Below are 20230 nucleotides of genomic sequence, written 5' to 3' on the forward strand. Positions count from 1 at the left end.
CTTTAAGTGTTCCAACATCCAAATCATAGGGGTGCCAGAAGGAGAACAGGAAGAGGAAGAAATTGAAAACTTATTTGAAAAAATAATGAAGCAGAACTTCCCCAATCTGGCAAAGGAAATAGACTTCCAGGAAGTCCAGGAAGCTCAGAAAGTCCCAAAGAAGTTGGACCCAAGGAAGCACACACCAAGGCACATCATAATTACATTACCCAAGATTAAAGAGGAGAGAATCTTAAAAGCAGCAAGAGAAAAGGAGACAGTTACTTACAAAGGAGTTCCCATAAGACTATCAGTTGATTTCTCAAAAGAAACCTTACAGGCAAGAAGGGGCTGGAAAGAAGTATTCCAAGCCATGAAAGGCAAGGACCTACAACCTAGATTACTCTATCCAGCAAAGCTTTCATTGAGAGTGGAAGGGCAGATAAAGTGCTTCCCAGATAAGGTCAAGTTAAAGGAGTTCATCATCACCAAGCCCTTAATATATGAAATGCTAGAAGGACTTTTCTAAGAAAAAGACTAAGCAAACAACTGAAACAGGAACAGAATCACAGAAATGGAGATCACATGGAGGGTTATCAGTGGGGTGGGGAGGTGAATGGGGGAAAAGGTACAGGGAACGAGTAGCATAAATGGTTTGTAAAAAGTAGATGGGAGAAGGGTAAGAATAGTATAGGAAATGTAGAAGCCAAAAAACTTATATGTACGACTCACGGACATGAACTAAGGGGGGGATGTGGGTGGGAGGGGATGTGCAGGGGAATAAAGAGGAGGGGAATGGGACAACTGTAATAGCATAATCAATAAAATATATTTAAAAAAGAAGATGAACATTAAACATGTTTGAGTCACTGTCTATGGAGGGGTAGAAAAATAGAAGTAGGAAATCAGGATGAAGGGAAGGAAGGAAGGAAGGAAGGAAGGAAGGAAGGACGGAAGGGAGGAAGGGAGGGAGGGAGGAAGGAAGGGGGGAAGGGAGAGGGGAAGGGGGGAAGGGAGAGGGGAAGGGGGGAAGGGAGAGGGGAAGGGAGGAAGGGAGGGGGACATTAATGCTCAGTGATGATTGCCCTGAACTGAGGAGAATGACAAACTTTACCCTCTACACCTGAAGCCCAAGAGGGATAAGTTGGTACCGTCTATAATTCTACCACGGTGGTACTTTAATTTTCTTCTGTCGAAGCCTCTAACCTTCACTCTTGGGCACACTATACTTTTCTGCATAGCTGTCCCCCTGACGGGTACACTGCTCTGTGCCTTGCTTAAGTAACAGGGATGAACTTTTCGTTCACCCAGTGCCGGTCTTGGGCTAGGAACTGCGGGTCTCTAATCTCATGATCTGCGTTTTACGGATGTGGAAAACTGAGCTCAGAGAGGAGGTTCTCTGTCTGCTTTCTACTAAACCACAAAGCTGGAATTCCGAGCCCCTTGGCTGCAAACCCTTTGGCCTCCAACTCACTTGGCCTCAGACACCCAGCTTGATTGTACCAAGGGGGTCCAACAGCTTCTTCATCATCATCATTATTTTAAAGAACCACCTGTGGTCCATTATATTGATGTGGGGTTATTTACTAACTGCTCTTCTATTTGTGAGAATTTGCATTCTTTCTAGGATTTTGCTTTCATAGATGGTCCTGCAAAAAAAACTGTCTTCAGGTGTAGAGCTCTCTGCTTCTGTTGAACAATTCCCTCACGGGGAGTGTGGTTAGCTGGTGCTCACCTCGAAGGGTGGACCTCATTACGGCAGTGACTTCAGGCTGAGGGAGTTTCCATGAGAGGAAATGCAGGGAGAGGGGGCCGTGCATCTGTGCGGGGGCAGGAAATGCAGCAGGAGTGAGGCCCCTGGCCAGGCAGGAAGTCAGATCCTGATTGATTTCTGTGGTCCTCACATTTTTCTACTGCTTTCCTGGTTCAACGTTGGGAATGGGGTATTCCAGACTGGGCCGGTGCCGTGGGACGCAGTGGGAAGCTGCTGTGTGTGGGAGGTGGGTGGCTGGGATTGCCTGGGGCTGCAGCAGCCTCGAGTCCTTGGCCACTGGCCGGGCCAGCCTGGGAGGGGTCAGCTGGGGATAGGCAGCAAGTAAATATAGATCCAGGGAAGGAAGCCAGGCAGGCCGGCCCTGCACCAACCTCTTGCTGGGAGGCTGGGGCGAGTGGGGAGGGAGGATATCCTGGCATCTTCTTCACCAGTCCTGGTTGACACCTGGCCCAGCAGCTCCCTGGCATTGCTGAAAACATCGGGGGATGGAGGGCAGGTGTGGCAGGGACAGAGTCTCCAAGGGGATCAGAGTGGGGGTTAGTGGGAAGCTGGCCAAGAGATGTTGTTCCTGTGTGACTGACAGCCAATCACATTTCCTCTCTGCTGATCCCTCTCGGGGAAGTTGCTAGGCTTGAAGAGTCGGGGCTGAGGAATGAGGAACAGACCGGTGGAAGGGATGTGTGGTCCACAGTCCAAGGGGCAGGGACCAGGCCTCCGTACGGTCCCTCTCCCACCCCGGGGCTCTTGCTTCTTCTGGAGAGGAGAGATGTCTTGATTTAAATTTATTTTCCCTTGCTCTCTGCCCCTCACTCTGGGCTGGCCCTCTCTGTCCCTTGAGCTTGAGGGCCACCAGTCCTGCCCCTCGCCAGCTCCAGAGCCACCCCCTAGCCTGGCTGTCCCTGCCCCCCACCTGCAGGGCTGCAGCCCTGCACCAGCTCCACACCACACATACCGTGTCCACCTGGTCCAGCCAAGACCCCTCAGACCCCTGACTCCGGGAGGCCAATTCCAGCGAGGTGGTCACTCCACCGCCTATGCACTTATTGGCAAAACCTGTTCCCGGGCATTGAGAGCAAGGGTGCTTGCAGAGTGGGGTGGGCGACTTCCTTTTCCAGTGGGCAAGATGCAGAGAGTCGGAGGGGACAGAGACATCCCAGGCAGAATGACAAAACCAGCAGCTAACATCTATTGAGCTCTTCCTCTGGGCCCTGAGGCTAGGCTTTGTCCTATGACAACCCTAGAGATCGGTATCGTTACCCTTCTGGGTCACAGAAGTGGAGAAAGCGAAGTGGTGGGAGGCAGCGGTCAGCCTCCAGGGATGTACGCAAGGGCTTTCCATCAGGAGTGCAAAGCCTCCTTTCTTTCCTGCCACACCACGGATCTCAGTTTCAACCATCTCTTACTGCTTCCAGTTCTCTCAACTCTTTATACATATATATTAAAGATTTTATTTATTTATTTTTAGAGAAAGGGGAGGAGAGGGAGGGAGAGAGGGAGAGAAACATCCATGTGTGGTTGACTCTCGTGCGCCCCCTACTGGGGACCTGGCCTGCATCCCAGGCGTGTGCCCTGACTGGGAATGAAACCGGTGACCCTTTGGTTTGCAGGCCAGCACTCAGTCCACTGAGCCACATCAGCCAGGGCATATTTTTGTTGTTTTTTGTTTTTTTTAATAGATTCTGCCCATATTCTGCAGGACCCACCGTCTCCTACCCCAGTTGATAAATCTGGGTTCTCCTCAAGATTCGGCTTGGGTGGGGTTGGGGGCAGCGGGTCTCTAATGGCGGGTCTTGGTGTGTGTGAAGCCCAAGTACAAGTATAATGATAGCTCTGAGAAAATACACAATCAATAAATTACAAACTTCCCTCCCTCCTCCCACCCCACCTCCTTCCTCCCCCGCCCTCCATCCTAATCTAGAGCAGACTAAGGGCTGTCCATCACTCCCCACTCCTGGGCAGGGTCTTGCCTCAGCCACCTCTGCGTCCACAGGGCTGAGGGATTCAGTAAATGCTTGTGGAATGAATGCGTAAGTGAATGAATGAGAGCATTGGGGTAGGGAGCAAGCACTAGGAGCCCTGATTCCCACCCCTGGGTGTCTCCCGTTGCCCCCCCCCCCCCCCCGCACCTTGTCCTCCCCCGGACTCCTTTCTCCGCCGCAGAGAAAAGGGTCCCTCGGTAGGGGGTGGGGGCAGAGGAGGGGAAGGGACAGCCTCAGGGGCATCACTAAGCACGGGAGGCGGAAGACTGAAGCGGAGCACACAGATCTCTGGCCTCGGGACCAGGAGACCGGGTTCTAACCCCAGCTGTGTGGCTCGGGAGCTGTGTGGCCTTGGGCAGGCTTGACAAAGAATGACGGCTACAGCCTGATAGTCCTCTCAGAGTTTACGAAGCCCTTTGTTCGAATTTACCTTTAGACCTCAGCATCCACCCTGTAATGGGGGAATTATTATCCAATGCCCATTTTGCAGAAGAGGAAGCAGAGGCCAGAGAGGTTAAGGGACTTGCCCTAGGCCACACAGCAAGCAGGGAACTTGAATCCACCCTCCCCACGCCCTCCCTCACGAGCGCCCCCTGTCTGTGTCATGAGGAAGTGGAGCCCAGATCTAAGTCTCCCAGCAGGTGTCCCCATGTGGCAGTGCAGCAGCAGGGGGCGCTGTAACATGAATGCCCTCATGTGGGCTCTACTGGCCATGTCCAGCCAGAAAAGCCAGCCCAGCCATTGCGGAAGGTTTCCTAGACACCCCATCCTTCCCCCACCCACAGCCGTGGGGCCTCCGCTGCTGCCCCAGGGGGGCCCTGGGAGTCCACGCGTTGCCCCCGAACTTCTGCGTTTCCTGAGAGAGCGGAGCGGTGGAGTGGCGGGGAGGTCCGGTGCCCAGGTCCTCCTCTCACACGGGCATGGGCACCTCGTCGTACTCATCCCGACCTTCCTCCTCATCGAAGCTTGGCTTGGCATCGTCAGCGTCCAGCTGGAGGGTGGGGTGGGAAGGAGAGAGGGTGAGCGGCCCAGGGGCCAGAGGAGTCCCACCCCGGCACCAGGAGATACCTGTGGAGTTAGGAAAGGCCTGACTTTCTTTGAACCTTGGACGAGTCCAGCCTGGCAGCCCCTAGGGCTGGTCAACAAGGGAGATCCCCAAAGGGTGGGTTGCCCCTGGGGATCTGATGCCCTCTGAAGGGGCGGGCCTGCAGAGTGTGGGCAGGGGGCTCCTTCACCAAGGCTGCCCCACCAGGACCTGCATCACATCTTAGAAGAATTCTACTGGAGGAGCGACTCTTCCAAAATGATTTGGAAGACCGCAGGCCCAGCTACCCAGTGGCTGGGACAGCTCGTGTGGAACACACCCTGGGTGCCTCTCAACCTTCTCAGCAACCCTGCCGTGACCCCTTTTACAGGCGAGCAAGCCCAAGGCACAGAGGAATGAGGCCGCTAGTTCCAGGTCTTACGCTAGGACGTGGCAGTGTCAGGATTTGAACCCAGGCCCCAGGTCCAGACCTGAAACACACTGCCCTCTGCCTTCCTTAGTTCCGAGACCCACGCCCTCTGATGCGCCCTCCCCGTGCCAGCTCTGGAGCCCTGCCTCCCAGCTCCTGCTCTCTCTGCACCCTCCCTCCCACCCCAGGCCTCGGGGGTGGGGGTGGGGAGCGGCCACTCACACACTGGAGCTCCAGGTTCCGGAAGATGAGTGGCAGCAGGAAGCGCCGCAGGGGCACCGTGAGGATGAGGATGAAGGGCAGGGCCAGGGAGGTGCTCTGGAAGGATTTCACCATCCACAGCACCACCAGGCAGATGATCTGGATGAACGTGAACAAGTGCATGCGCCAGGTCTTTACCTGTGGGCCCAGGCTGGGGTCATTGGCTGCCCTGCCCCGGCACCCAGGACCCCCACCCCACCCGGGGCTGGGCAGCCGGAGGGCCCTGTACCCGCTTGACATAGGGCACGTCTGGATGGTACTTGGGTGGCTTGAAGAGAAGCAAGATGCGGTCAAAGAGCTGGATGCCACTGAGGGACGTGACCCCCATGTAGAGGAAGATGCCAAACAGCACGGCCACGGGGATGAGGGACAGGATGGGCCCCATGAGGATGGACAGGCCTGCGGGGAGAACCGGGAGGAGGTGCTATAACGTGAAAGCCCTCATGTGGGCTCTACTGGTCATTTCCAGCCAGTCCACCCACTGTGGAAGGTTTCCTAGACACCCCATCCCTCCCCCACCCACAGCCGTGGGGCCCCAGGGGGCTGCCCCAAGGGGGCCCTGGGAGTCCAGCAGCAGGGTCCAGGGAATGAAACCACGGGTGCCATGTGGAGCCCTTTCTGTGGATCCTTTTAACTGACACTACCCCATTTTCGAGACGAGGAAACAGAGGGGTGAAGGAACTTGCCTGAGGCCACACAGCTAGTAACCTGCAGAGCAGGGAGTCAAGCTCCAGCCTGCCTGACTTCAAAGTGACTCCTTTAACCTGGGAGGGGCCCCGGAGGTCAGAAAAGCCCACATTTTTTTCTCACCCCCGCCCAGAATGCCTCCATCACCCTCCACTAGCTAACACCAACTTCGCCTCCTATAAGAAACAACCCTCCCGCCCTGGCTGGTGTAGCTCAGTGGATTGAGCGTGGGCTGCGAACCAAAGTGTCGCAGGTTCAATTCCCAGTCAGGGTACATGCCTGGGTTGCAGGCCATGACCCCCAGCAACCACACATTGATGTTTCTCTCTCTCTCTCTCTCTCCCTCCCTTCCCTCTCTAAAAATAAAAAAATAAAATCTTAAAAAAAAAAGAAAAAGAAAAAAAACAACCTTCCCTCTCCATCAGCAATCACGGAGCTGCCCACAGCAAGCCCAGCTGGGCTCTCGGCCTCTGTAGGCTCAGATCACCCCCCGTGGCCCTCGGCCCTCTGCTCCCCTGGCCCCACACTATGCCTGGGGGTCCTGCCCTTTGCATCAGTTGCAGAGCGGCTGAGCTAGGGAGCCCCCAGGGCCATCTAATGAACCCTCTAATGGAGCAGAAAGGGAAACTGAGGCCCAAAGACAAGAAGGGATATCGAATTAGCAGCAGGGCAGGGCGGGAACCCACAGGTCACTGAACTTCTGTCTAGAGAGAGCTTCAGGAACGGAAGAGGCCCTCCCTCCTCCCCTGCTCAGACACCCATCTCTGGGCGTTTCCTCTCGAATTCCATCATGTGAATAACACACCGGGGAGATGAGGGCAGCAGGCAGGTCAGGGGGGCTGCAGGGGGCCGGATCCTAAGGGGCAGGTGCTGGAGGCCAGGGGCAGGGACGGGAGTGGCGGCGGGTGTGGCCAGCCCTCACTCACCCACAAGCACAGAGACCAGGAGCCCGCTGATCCGCTGCTCCTTGACCTCCTGGATCTGGGACGCAGCCCCCGGGGTGCTGGCCTTGCCCATGACGGTGAGGGCGTTGGCGTGGGTGACAGAACGCACAGTGGTGGCGCTGAGCCAGGGCATCCCGAAGATAGCGGCCACCCCGCCCATGCTCATGACCAGCAGCAGGTCCAGGTGGAAGCCGGAGCCCTTGATCAGCTTGCGCTCCGGCTTGCTGATGATCAGCCTGGGGGTGTGGGGGTCAGGGGTGAGCAGGGGCTCTCCCTCCCCCGCCCTCTCAGCTCCCCGCTTCCTTCTGTCTACTTGCGTTTCTTGGCACCTCGGTTCATCCCTCTGTGCCCGTCTCCCTTGGAGTTCCTGGCTCCCTTCCTTCCCGCCCCGTCTTGAGAATCCAAACTCTAAGAGCAGACACGCCCTCAGGCATCACCTAGAGTGCCCACAGGCGGATTTGCTCTGAAGCTTACGGAGTGTCGGCTGTGGGGAGCATCTCTGGTACGGGCCCCTCCTAAGACCTGCCCCCTTATTCTGTCGTTTTCATGTTGTGTCTCCTTCTTAAAAAGGCCTCCCCAAATGACACATTGTCCGGTCCCTGCCCCTGCCCGTCCATCATTCTTGCGAATAGGGAGGGCCTCGAGTTCTGCTGGGACTAATTAGCGTCAGTCCTTGGTGCCTCGCCTGCCTGCCTGCCTGCAACCTGCCCCTTTCTCTCTGCCTCAGACTCTCCAGGCCCAGCCCCCACGCCGGCTCTTACGTGGTGATCTGGGACTCGAGGAAGATGAGGATGAAGACCAGAAGTGCAGGCAGGGCGGAGGCGAACATCATCCAGATGGGGAACTCGGAGTACAAGCCCAGCGGGTGGATGACCCAGCCCCGGGCGGAGGAGTTGGACACCTTGAGGCCCGAAGGCACGTTGAGTTTCTGCAGGAGGGGGCGCTCGTCAGAACCCTGGGATGGGGCGGGGCGGGGAGAGGGGAGGACAGGGGGGAGACGGGGTCCTGGGCCCTTGGGAGCTCACTTATATTGCACACCTACTTTGTCCCCAGTCCCTACACTAAGCCTTTTTGGACCTCTCTTTCCCAGTGTCATAGATGAGAAGACAATGACGGAGAGGTTACGGGGCTTGCTTTTTGTCACACAACTATGTGGTGGCGGAGTGAGACTCATATTCAGGGCTGCCTGGCACCAGGGCAGATTCTTTCCCGCTGCCCTGGGTGGAGCCATGGAGGGGGGCAAAATGACCTGGGCCCTTGCTGCAGCCCGGGGGTCCCGCAGGGCTGTGGAGAGGATGTGGGGCTTCCAGGGGAGGTGGGCAGGGGGTAGGGGTAGTTCTAGCGGGCTTCGGCTCTGAGAAAGCCATTCCGGGGAAGGAGCAAGCTGGAGAAACGACATGAGGGTAGAAGCCAAGGGTCACCTGGGTGTAGGTGTCCTTGATGAAGTAATCCACAATGACCATGATCAGGATGGAGATGGGAACCCCGAAGTCCCCGATGACCCGTCGCAGCTGCGGGCAGGTGGAAGAACCGGGGGTTAGTGCCCAGGTGCTCCCTGCCTCCCACTTGCCCGCGCTCCCGCCCCGTCTTCACCCAGGGGCCCTGCTCTTCCCAGGGGGGTTGTCAACATTGCATGCCCTGTTCTGCACCTCAGTGTGCTTACCTCCTTGCCTCTCCCTTTGGACCTGCCCTATCCCCAGCCCCCCAGCTTCTCCACCCCCTTGCAAGCACCGTCTGTCCACGGCCCCCTATCGGGTTCTCAGCCTGGGCGTGCTGAGGAACTGAGACGGGCTAGCCCAAAGAGTGAGACCCTGGAGGAGGAGGGGGCCGGGGAGCCTTGGAATTGGGAAGGAGGATCTAGGGTAAGGAGGGAAGCTAACGGCATTGGGAAACGGGGGGTGCTTCCGACTGAGAGAGGGCAGTGCAGGCAAGGGCCGGTGGAGACCACAGGCTGACCTTGCCGGGGAAGTAGGAGCTGTTCTTGAACTTGCGCAGCGTCATGGCGAAGAAGAAGGTGCCGGCCATAAGCACGAGGGAGAGGAGCGCTGTGTTGGGCAGGGCGGCCTGAGGTTTGGACCCTATCGTCACGTTGTGGATGTAATTCTTCTGCAGCGGGTGGTCCTGGAAGATCTGCAGCAGAAAACCAAGGCATCCTGTTCCCTTCACCCATCCATCCTCCATCCATCCTCCATCTACCCATCTGTCATCCATCCACCTATCTTCTGCCTCAACCGATGTGGCTACAGAGGGGCAATGGGATTCTACAGCTTGGTTTCCACGAGTGAGGACCAGCTAGGCTTGGGTGGGGTGGGCCGTGAAGGCAATGAGTGTGTGTGTGAGTGTGTGTGTGTATGTGTGTGTGATCACCCAGGGCCCAGGAGACGTGCGAAGGCTGCGGCTCAGGGCTTCAGGGCCTTGGGAAGACCCGCCAACCAACAGAGTCAGGGGCAGACACAGTGTCCGCCCGTCCTCCACATAAAGCTCAGACACAGTGTAAGGTGGCGGCGCTGAGGGGGCAGGGTGCGTCCTCCACAGGACCTGTGGTTCTTGGGGGCGTGTGCAGGGGAGGGAGGGGACTTCAGCAGAGCCTCAGTAACCCCCGCTGCCCCAGCACACACGCAGCTCCCCATTGCTCCTCACACACACGCTTACCCATTAGTCAGTCTGCGTGTGGTTGTGAGCAGGGACGTGTCACTCCGCGTGTGGTTGTGAACACGGGCGTGTGCGCACAGAGGGGCCTCTCATGCACGGTCACACTGCCCAGTCACGGAAAGAGTACCGTGGCAGGTGTCAACATGTGCGTGGTCACAGTCACATACCGTGAGAACACGGCCACACAAAAGCCACGCAGAAGACATGTGCACAGTCTGTGCTCAGTCTCACGCGGAAGCACCCCCGTGTTCGTCCCCACGCCCGCCCACCTTGACCAGCTTCACGAACGTCTCATAGATGAAGATGAGGGAGATGAGGAAGGAGAAGATCTCCTGGGTGTAGCGGGAGATGAAGCGGACCAGGAAGCTGGCCTCGAAGGCCACCACCAGCACCACGAACAGAATGAGCCAAAAGCCGATCCACACACGACCCACGAGGTACTCCAAGCCGTTACTGTCGCAGAACTGCAAGTGCCAGAGGGAGCTGGGGTCAGACAGAGGGACCCAGCGCTGTGCATCCGGAGGGGCGGGGCCGGGGCGGGGCTGGGCGGGGCCCGGGGCGGGGCCGGAACGGAGCTACCAAGAAGAAGGCTTCCTCGAACACGAGCAGAGGCCCTGAGAAGCCGACCACGAGCAGGGGCTGAGCCGCCAGCAGGGCGAAAAGGATGCCCTGCGCCGCCGTGGAGATGAGCAGCTCCGACACGCCCATCTGGTTCTGGGTCTTGTCTCCTGTGGGTAGAAGTCACAGCAGGGTCAAGGTCGGGAGATCATGTCCATGGGCCAGGGGAGCAGGTCAGCGGCTGGCTGAAGCAGGGGTCCCGAGTGTCAGACAGGGGCGGAAGTCAGGGCCCACACAGAGGCCAGAGGCTCTGAGCACAGGGCGGGGGGCACGTGGAGGCACTGACCCAGGAGGCCGCCAAAGGTGACGGAAGGTGACAGGGCGGCAAAGTAGATGAAGATGACGGCAGCCAGGACCTGGGGGCTGAGGGCGTCCGTGATGTCACTCAGGTAGCGAGGGTAGCGGCGCTTTATGTCACGCACTAGGCCCCCGAAGAAAATGCCTGTCCGCTGCAGAGGGTCATCTGGGCCACCAGGCACCCCTGGACCCCCATTTAAATCTGTAGTGAAGGACAGGAACATGGTCATAGGGGGTCACAAGGGGAGGAGTGAGGAGAGGGGCGACGAGGGAGTATCACCTGATGGGAATGGAGTGGCCGAGGAGGCTGGGTGGCATGAGGGAGGGAGAAGGGGCCCCAGGGTATCTGATGGGGAGAGGGGACCCAGGGGCTCATGGCGGGGGGGAGGGGCACGGGGGTCTGAGGGTCTGTGGGGCTCAGACAGCCTCGGGCTGGGCAGCACAGGTACCTAGGCCCTTGTAGAAGCCGGGGTCTGGCTTGGCGGGGCTGGGCAGGTAGCGCCTGCGCAGCAGCTCCCTCTGCACGGGCACCAGGCTGAGCAGGGCCTGCTCTGAGGGTGCGTCCGAGGGGGGCAGCACCAGGCTGCAGTCCAGGAAGCCCTCCAGCGAGCGCACCAGCTCTCCCCGACCCTTCGCCAGGTACGCGTCCATGCGGAACACCTGGGGGCCGGAAAGGGGGTCAGGGCAGCCCGCACCTGCTGGGTGGAAGGGGCCCAGGAGTCCACAGCCAGCCCCCCCCACCAGCACCTCTCACCCAGACCCTCGGGGCTGGGAACAGCTTCGCTTGCCTGCCTCCTTCACCGCCTGCTCTGAGCGGGTGTGGGGAGGCAGACGAGGCCCCGAGTGAGGAAAGGAGGAGGAACTGAAGCAAACCGGGTGGCTTACAGCCGACCAGACGCAGCCAGAGCAGACCAGGCTGTACCAGGCCAGGATGGACCAGGGAAGTCCGTGTGGACCATGGTGGGCCAGATGAGGCCGGGCCAGACCAGGCAGGGCTGGGCCAGCTACTCGGGTCGGGCAGGTCAGAAGCAGCTGTATTAGACTGAATGGGCCAAACTGGCAACGCTCAAGTGCCCAGGGCCAGCCCAGACTGCAGAGTGGGTCTTCACTGCCACCCAGCTCCCGGCCTCCCCACCCAGCCCTCGCTGGCCCCTCCTCACCCTCTCCGACATGAGGGTGGCAGCGGCCCGGCCGAGCTGGCTGTAGTCCGTGTGAGGGGCCTCGGGCCCCAGCAGCACGAGCAGGAAGCGCACGGGCACCGGCAGCTCCACCGCGTCCTCCAGCTCTGTGGGCTCCCGCAGCCGCACGAAGCCCAGCACCGGCCGCTCCAGGAAGGCGGCTCGGCCTGTGGGACAGGGTGGGGGTCACGGTGCAGTCAGGCTGGGCTGCGGGGAGCGCTGCTGGGGCCCAGGAACAGGGAGAGGGGCAGCAGGGGGTGTAGGGGGGTGAGTGGGTAGGGGGCACCACCACTCACCCACGAGCACCAGGGTGGCCTCTGAGTCCGGAGGGATCTTTTCCAAAATTCCAGATGGAGAGCGGCCTTCTGTGCCCCTCTCTCCCTGTCGGAAGGAGGGCGGTAAGGGGAACACCCAGCCCCCTCCTCTCTCGTTTCTAACCACGTCCAGGTGTATGTAGGCTTGCTGCCTCTCTGCCCACAGCCCTCGCACGGCCTCACCTGTTCACAGAAGAGCTGAGTTTCCAGCGAGGGTTGCTGGGGGAGCAGCGGCTCTGAGGGGTCCCCGGAACGCGTCAGGACCGTGGGCTTCACACCCCCCAGGGCCTCTAGGTCTCCGGCGTGGCTGCAGGAGACAGAGGGGACGCGGGCTGAGTGGGTTGAGCTCATGGGCTCTTAGCAGAGCGCTGCCGGTGGGAGGGACCGGCTAGGGCTTTCCGGGGACCAGGCTGCAGGGTCCCCGGGGCCGGGGAGGCAGCCTCTTCGGGAGGTCGTAGCGGAGGCAAGCGCATGGCCTCTGTCTGGAATAACTAGGTGGAGCCAGAAGGTTGAATGGAAGGAAGGGGCTGGAGAGTCTGCCCTCCTGGGAACCAGTGGTCCCCAAATCTAAGCATGGAGACACAGCCGCCCCTCAAGAGGTGTCATAGGCAGGAGCTGTCCTGGAAGAAAAGTGGGCCCTGACCTGGCGGGTGGGGCAGCACGAGGACTCCCAGGGCGAGCTCGAGCTCGGGGCAGGTGGGCTGGGGAGGCGGGCCCTTTGGGCGTGGAGCCCAGGTCCGGGCGGGCAGGGGCACCTGTGTTTGAGCAGCAGGACCCGGAGCAGCTCGTCCCGGTCCTGAGGCCGGATCTGCTCCTCGTAGATAAACCCGTCCAGCAGCTGGTTGGCCACTCCAGCCAGCGAGGTCTCCGGCAGATCCAGGAGGACGGTCCCTGCAGACCGTGGAGGGGTCAGCCGGTCAGCTGGATCGTGGCCCTCCTCCTCCCAGCAAGCTTCCCGTGCCGTGCGGGGGATCGCAGAGGGGCCCAACAGGGCTCACCCTTGGCGAAGGCTCTCTGCAGCTCCAGGAGGCTCCAGAAGGTGAGGTAAGACAGGTGTGGGCGGCCCCAGGCCCCGTCCCCGCCGAGGTTCTCCTCCAGCCGCACCCAGCGCGCGGCCTCCATCCACCGAAGCTCCTGGTTCTTCTCGTCCATCACCAGTTCATGCAGCTCCACGTAGACCTGCGGCCCCGCAGACCCGAATCAGCCCGCCACCGGGCTCAGAGCCAGGCTGTGGGGAGGCCGGCAGCCCAGGGCCCGGTGGGCACTCAGCAGACTCTGAGGGATGTCTGTAGGAGGCCCGGGGCCCCGGAGCTTTCGGGGGCAGATCCCGAGCTCAGAGGGCCATCGGAGCTCCAGCCTGGAGTGTGAGTGAGATGGGAAGTGCGGGGAGATGCCTGCGGGTCCCAGAGGTGCGGCCCGCGCTTCCGGCTCCGTTCCCCAGCCTCCCTGACTCCCAGGCCCAGACTCCACTTCAGGGGAATTTGGAGAACCTCGGGACCAAAGAGGGTGTGGAGCGGGCACTTCAAAGGGAAAGGAGAGGGAAACCTTTGGGTCACCGGGTCGCCTCCTGCCTCTAGGAGTTTTGAGTAAGAATGTCGTTCAGCTTGTTCTTGGGTTTCTTTGGGGCCGGGTGGCCACTCTCAAAGGCCTAGCTGAGGGCAGGGCAAATATCCTAACCAGCAAGACCGTCTGGGGGCCCAGCAAGGATATGGGGGGCCTGGGCAGAGGGAAGCATTATTCACTCCTGCACTCCCCAGGGAGCTCCTGACCGCCCAGCCAGGGCCACAGGGCTTGCGGACTCCGACCTCCCGCAGCCAGTTTCTCTCCGCCCTGCGAACTCCTTCCTCCATGGACGGGGGCCCGGGTCTCTCTGAGTGATGGGGCTGACCTCTTCCCTCCCGCCGGTTTCCCAGGACCCCCACTCCTTCTCGGTCTGTCCGTGGCCTGTTTGAAGCCGTGCCCACCCTCGCTCCCCCTGGTAGGATGGTGGGTCCCAAGGGCCGCACAGGAAGGAGGCTGGGGGGAAGCGGGGGTCCTCACCTCGTGGGTGCCTGGCTGCACAGTGGTGTGGTAGTCTACGGTGGTCGGCGGCTCGGTGAGGTGCGCTGGAAACCCAGGGGCTGGTCAGTGCTGCCCGGAGACAGTCCTGTGCCCCCTGCCATCAGCCTCAGAAGCCAGTGCCCCGTAATATCCGGCTGGGACCCTTGTGCCCTCCACCCACCCCTGCCACCCAGTGGCTGTGGCTCCCCACGCCTGTCCTTGGCTCCGCCTGGCTCTGTCACCCCATGCGTAGCACTGTGAGGACCCTGGGGCTCATCCTCAGTGACCCACAGGAGGGTTGTCTCCAAGGCGATTGGAGAGACCTGAGTGGCAATTTTCAGGGTTTTCTTAGGGTCTCCTCCCCCTCTTGCCACCTTCTGGGACCAGTTCCCTTCCCTCTCACCTTCCTCAACAGTCCTGCCAGCCCACAGCTTCTCCACGCCTCCAAGCTGAGCTCTAGGCACCAGGGTGGGGTCTGCCCTTATATTGCCCGCATGCCCCCCCACCCCAGACCGCATTCCCAGAGGGGCCTCTTATCTTCAATACCAACTGCCTGCACTTAAGTCCTGTTGACAGTAAATAGGTGCCTGCCTGGGGCTCCCCAACTAAGACCTTGGACAGGCGGAGGAAGGTTTCCTGATACCTCTCTGCTCTGGGGGTCCCCCCAAAGCCCCTCATTTTTCAGGACCTCTGGACCCCCAAACAGAGCAATGTCCCCAGAACAAGGCCAGTGCCTGGCCTAGAAGCCAGCATTGGATGGGCATGGTGGCACGTGGGCTCCTGCCATTGTCCCAGACAGGCCTGGCTGCCCCTCATGACTCTGAGGGGCATGGTGACGGTGACGGGTGACTGGTCCTGCCCACTGCCCCCGTCCCCTCCTGTGGTCATTTCAAACAAAACTCTGTTTATGCTCCAATCAGCCAGGATTGTAGGACAACTGCCCTGGGGCTGGGGCAGTGGGGAGGGAGTTCAGAGAAGGGGGAGGACAGGTTCCCCAAATGTCCCTGCCTGGGGCTCAGCACCTCACCCCAGTGGAGAGGGCAATGAGGCTCACCTTCAGGCTCCTCCACCTGGGGCGCGGGCACGCCTGGGTCTTCATACTCCTCCTCCTCTAGAATCTCTTCTAGTCCCTCTTCATAATCCTCCTGTGGGAAGTGGCCATCAGGGCACGGCTGTGAGGGGCTCCCTGAGTCCCCATGAAGGTGGGAGTTTGGGGCCAGGTGCCCAGCGCCCCCAGGAGGAGCCCAGCAGACTCCAGGAGAGACTCACCCGCAAATCCCCCATGGTGCCGACCCGACCGTCCGACTTTTCTCAGGGATCCGAGCCCCCAGCATAACCCGCACCGCGGGTGCCTGCAGGGAAGGCACAGGCCAAGTGAGGTGCAGGGCATTTCGGGGTCTCCTGGTCCTCCCCAGAGGGGGCTGCATTTGAGTGGAGGGGGAACCCAGGTGTTGGGAGACAGTGGGGTCAGAGGAAGGAGGTATGGGTGGAGGGCATGACCCATCAAACTGGGAAAGGGAGGGGGCCCTGCTTTGGGGTAAGGGTAGAGTAAGTGCTGGCCATGGGGGTGCCCCAGAGCCTATGTGTCCCCACTGCTCAGGGCTTGCCCTTTGGAATCCTGACCAAATATGTTTTTGCTCCCTCTTCTGTCCCTTCCCGCCCCCTCTCCCCAGGTTTCCCTGCCTCTTCCATCTTTCTTCTCTTGCTTCCTTCTCTGGCCTTGCTTCTGCCTGGGCCTCCGATCCCTGGAATTCCCAAGGGTGCTGCTGAACCTTAGGCCATAGAAGTCCTCCCGCCCATGGGGGCTGGGACTCTGGCCTGCTCCCCCCTGGGAGGTGGGATGGTCAGAGGGGTCCCCAGGACCAGAGAGCCCAGAGATTCCGGCTGCCTCTCTGCTACTGCCTGGCCGAACAGCCTTGGGCACTCCCAGATTCTGTCTAGGTCAGCGATTTGCAAACTTCTTCATCTCATGGCACACATAAACTAATTACTAAAATTCTGTGGCACACCAAAAATATATGTTTTGCCCATGTGACAAAAAAAAATCAGGCAGAATTCTGATTCATTCACAGCGGATGGCTATTGTTGTGCCTGCCATGGTCATTTTTTACTTGGCAGTCTAAGGGAAAAGGCCCGTGCCCCCGACTACACAGTCAGGTGCTGCATGCTTTCAAACGTCTAGCGGCACACCCGCATGCAGTGGCCCAGCGGTTGAAAATCACTGCTCTGCGGTCTTGGTCATTCCATCTGTCTGACAAGAGGGCCTTCCTCCTGAGGTTTTGAGAAGACGGGAGAATGGAGGTGCCTTGTGCAGGGCCTTAGAAGGTGCACCGGTGGCCCAGATTGCTGCCGCCGCCACCACACCCAGCCGCCCCCCAGCCGCAGGCTGGGCTCTGCCCCACGCTGATAAGAGCCTGCTCCCTGGTGGCTGCCCTGCCTCTGGACGCGCTCCGAACACCTGGCCTGCCAGCCAGCCGGGGCAAGGTCAGATAAGGGTGCGAGGGGCATCTGGAGCCTGGAAGGTGGAGCGCAGCTGGAAGGGGCTTGGTGGGGAGGGGGGGCGGTGACCAGATGACAGAGAGGGCTCCCGGGTGGCTCGGCGCCACCTTTGTGTAATCGCCCCGGCACTACGCCGAGCTGTGCAGACTTATCTCTCATAACCCCAGCCGCTCTGGGAAGCGGGCAATGTCATTAGCCCCGTTTCACAGGTTCAGAGAGGTTTACCTGCTTCGGTCCCCTAGTGGGGAGGTATCAGAGACAAAATTAAAGCCTGGCTTCCCTGACTCTAGCTCTGTCTCTACCCATTAGACTGAGTTGCCCCCAGAAGAGAAAACAGCTACCAGCTGGTTTAGCGTTAGTGAGTAAGAGCATGGGCTCTCTGGGTTCAAATCCTAGCCCTGCCATTTACTAACTGTGTGACTGTGTGACCTAGGACAAGGGACTCAACCTCTCTGTGCTTTAGTTTTTTCATCTATAAAATGGGGTAATAATAGCCCTGGCTGTTGTGGCTCAGTGGATTGAGTGCCGGCCTGAGAGCCAGGGGGTCGCCGGTTCGATTCCCAGTCAGGGCACAGGCCTGGGTTGCCGGCTGGGTCCCTGGTGGGGGGGGGGTGCGTGAGAGGCAACCACACATTGATGTTTCTCTTCCTCTTTCTCTCTCCCTTCCCCCCTGTCTAAAAATAAATAAATAAAATCTTTTTTTTAAACGGGGGTGATGATAATATCTGCCTCATAGGCTGCGACAGCCCGAACTCCGTGCGCGCAAAGCATTTAAAACAGCGCCTGCGCGGAAGGAGCTCCATGTAAACGCGTGCCGGCACTGCGGCTACTCCTGGGTAGGGAGGTCAGACGTGCTGCCCTCATCCCCTTCACTTTCCCGGTTCCCGCAGAATTGGCCTAAGTGCAGGGAGATCCTCGGTGGTAGGGGAGTCGTTTCCCTCCAAACACTCCCTAGAGCGGGGACAGTGGTCTCCCTGATAGACCCCCTGAAATGACCCGATGGGAGCAGTGCCAGCTGACAACTTTTCTTTCTTTTTTCAGATTCTATTTATTTATTTTTAGAAAGAGGGGAAGGGAGGGAGAACAACTGGGGACCTGGCCCGCAACCCAGACGTGTGCCCAGACCGGGAATGGAACCAGCGACCCTTTGGTTCTCAGTCCAGCGCTCAATCCACTGAGCCACACCAGCCAGGGCAACAACTTTTCCCCTAAGAGCATGATGAAGGGGCCTGGGGATCCCCATACATGGGGGAAAGAGGGGGCTAGGGGGTGAGACCCGAGTCTGCGGGGTCTGCGGGAGCCTGCCAGGGCCCCAGACTCCCTTTTCCACGCCAGTCCCACACACCTCTGCTGCCACGTGCCAGCCTCTTTCTCCGCATACCAGCCAGTTTTCTTAGCATCGGGCAGCCCGCTCACCCCAACGGCAGGTGCCAATGGGCCTGTGCCCTTAGGGGCAACAACCCACACTGCAATGTTCTCACCATTCCCACCTGCGCCCCCCTTGGAGGCCAGAGCACCTGGGCCCACTTGGGCAAAGGTTTAGGATGGGCACCTGCAGACCCCTCACAGCAGGCACCACAGGACCAGCCCCAGCCCCTCCCGGCCCCGCTCACCTGCTCACGAGCCTTGGGGTGCCTCCAGGAACTCCTGCAGCTGCGGTGCCCTCTGCGACCAGCCCAGCCGAGCTCACACCTGCTCCGGCAGCGCCAGGTTCTTGCTCCTTCGCCCCAGGGGCAGCTTGCAAACCCCTGACTCATGCCCCCGCCTCCTAATCTGCCCGCCCCACAGGCCACGGGAGCCCCTTCTCACCGTCCCCCCACCCGCCCTGCTCCCACTGGGTGCCCAGTAAACAGAGTTATCTCTCACACACATCTGGACAGCTGTGAGTCTGGCCCACCCCACCCCGGGCGGCCAGCCCCCGACGCCTCCCTCCCGGCCCCTAGGATTCCCCTGGGCTTGCTTTGTGGGCTAAGGTTTGATGGCTGGGTTCTCAGAGCTCCCGGCTGCCGGCAGGTCTGGCCCCAGCCCGTGGATGCTGCTGTCCTGCCTCTGTCCATCCTCACTGTGGCCAGGCCCCTCTGCTCTGGCCCCAAGCGGCACCGGCACCTTCTCCCCTCTCCTCTCTCGGTGTCCCCCCTCAGGACTCGCTCTTCCCCTGCAGCCTTGCACATGGGGCACGTGCTCAGTGCTCACAGGGCCCAGGCAGCCCCCTCCCCTTCTTGCTCCAGACGAGGGTGCCCTGGCTGCCCCCTGCCCAAGACGGCGGCTGGTTCCAAAGAGCTGGCCCCCGGGCGTTAAGATGCTGCCATTCAGTCAACCTGAAACAATGTCAGGCCAACAAAACAACCTGCCCCACACAGGAGCGCGGAGCTCACAAAGCCGCAATGTCTGGGCACACTGGCTCCTCTGTCAGCCGCCCACCCAGAGCAGCCCGCATTCTCGGCCCACGCCATGCCCCTCCCCGCACTCCCCCAGCGGGGCAGTCTCTGCTCCTGGGGGCACTGGGGCTGGTCTCCTCTCCCCGGGCTTCGGTTGCTAAACAGGCACCGACTGAAGGAGGGGTGCGGATGGGCAAGAAAGGAGCGAGTTTGAAAGCAGACAGCAGGGGCGTTTTGTGGACACGGCTCAGGGCAGCGGAGGCAGGAAATCATCCCAGCCCGGCTCTGCTGCTGGCAGGCTGTGGGACCCTGGGCAAGCGCCTGTCCCTCTCTGTTCTTCAGTGTCCTCGCCTATAAAAAGAACGGTTCTGCCCTGGCTGGCGTAGCTCAGTGGATGGAGCGCGGGCTGGGAACCAAAGTGTCCCAGGTTCGATTCCCAGCCAGAGTACATGCCTAGGTTGCAGGCCATAAACCCCAGCAACCGCACATTGATGTCTCTCTCTCTCTCTCTCTCTCTCTCTCTCTCTCTCTCTCTCTTTCTCCCTCCCCTTCCCTTTTTTATAAAAAAAAAAAAAAAAAAAAAAAAAATCTTAAAAAAAAAAACTTCAAAAGTGTTAAAAAAAGAATGGTTCTGTGGCTGCCCTCTTGGGGGTTCTGTGCTTTGGATCCCAAACGCAGACACTCAGAGACAGGGACAGAGAGGTGGGCATATCCAGCAATTCCACAGTCATCTCCTGCGTCTCCGCCACAAGCCCGCACTGCCCAGCGCTGGCAGAGAGAAAAGGGCAGGGACCCGCCGGAGCTGGGTCCTCCTGCTGATGGGGCTTCCTTCCTGGGCGCCGGGCTGGGGGCTTGCCCTGGTGCTCACACTTAACCCTTCCGGCCTCCCCGTTTGGCAGAGGAGGCCACTAACAGCAGAGAGGTAAAGTAGGTTCCCAGGGAGAAGGGTAACTGATGAACGCCCCCCCCCCACCCCGTAGTGGACACTGTGCCCAGCAGTGGACACTGCTCTCTCTCGGAGCTCTCCAGATGCTCTGAGCAAGGTGCTGCTTGTTGCTGTTCATTTCCTCTCACGGGTGAGGACACGAGGGTGGGAAGGTAGGTGACGCCCCAGGGCCCTGGGCCAGTGGTGCAGCCTGAGCTGGAATTCGGGGCTTCGGTCTGCCTCACGTGGAG

The 20230-nt window shown here is 59.8% G+C and overlaps 1 protein-coding gene across 3 annotated transcripts; it reads right to left on the minus strand.

Annotated features, from left to right (window-relative positions):
* Positions 1 to 3858: 3858 nt before the first annotated feature.
* On the minus strand, positions 3859 to 18440 carry SLC4A1 (solute carrier family 4 member 1 (Diego blood group)). Of its 3 annotated transcripts, none has more exons than XM_028520016.2 (20): positions 18290 to 18440; positions 15447 to 15529; positions 15232 to 15322; positions 14178 to 14242; positions 13136 to 13316; positions 12893 to 13028; positions 12321 to 12444; positions 12120 to 12204; positions 11806 to 11990; positions 11095 to 11305; positions 10635 to 10847; positions 10310 to 10458; positions 10000 to 10194; positions 9035 to 9208; positions 8500 to 8589; positions 7840 to 8006; positions 7061 to 7314; positions 5677 to 5846; positions 5409 to 5585; positions 3859 to 4723 (listed from the first exon to the last, which is right to left on the minus strand). In XM_028520016.2, exons 2-20 carry the CDS (start codon positions 15459 to 15461, stop codon positions 4643 to 4645), a joined length of 2763 nt encoding a protein of 920 aa, XP_028375817.1. In that variant the 5' UTR covers positions 15462 to 15529; positions 18290 to 18440; the 3' UTR covers positions 3859 to 4642. The 3 variants fall into 3 exon arrangements, with proteins under 3 accessions (XP_028375817.1, XP_035889893.1, XP_035889892.1); XM_036034000.1 differs by having other exon boundaries at positions 18298 to 18429; XM_036033999.1 differs by lacking the exons at positions 15232 to 15322; positions 15447 to 15529; positions 18290 to 18440 and adding an exon at positions 14581 to 14710.
* Between the last annotated feature and the right edge of the window lie 1790 nt (positions 18441 to 20230).

The sequence above is a fragment of the Phyllostomus discolor genome, chromosome 8 (genome assembly GCF_004126475.2).
Source record: "Phyllostomus discolor isolate MPI-MPIP mPhyDis1 chromosome 8, mPhyDis1.pri.v3, whole genome shotgun sequence".
Classification (NCBI taxonomy): domain Eukaryota; kingdom Metazoa; phylum Chordata; class Mammalia; order Chiroptera; family Phyllostomidae; genus Phyllostomus; species Phyllostomus discolor.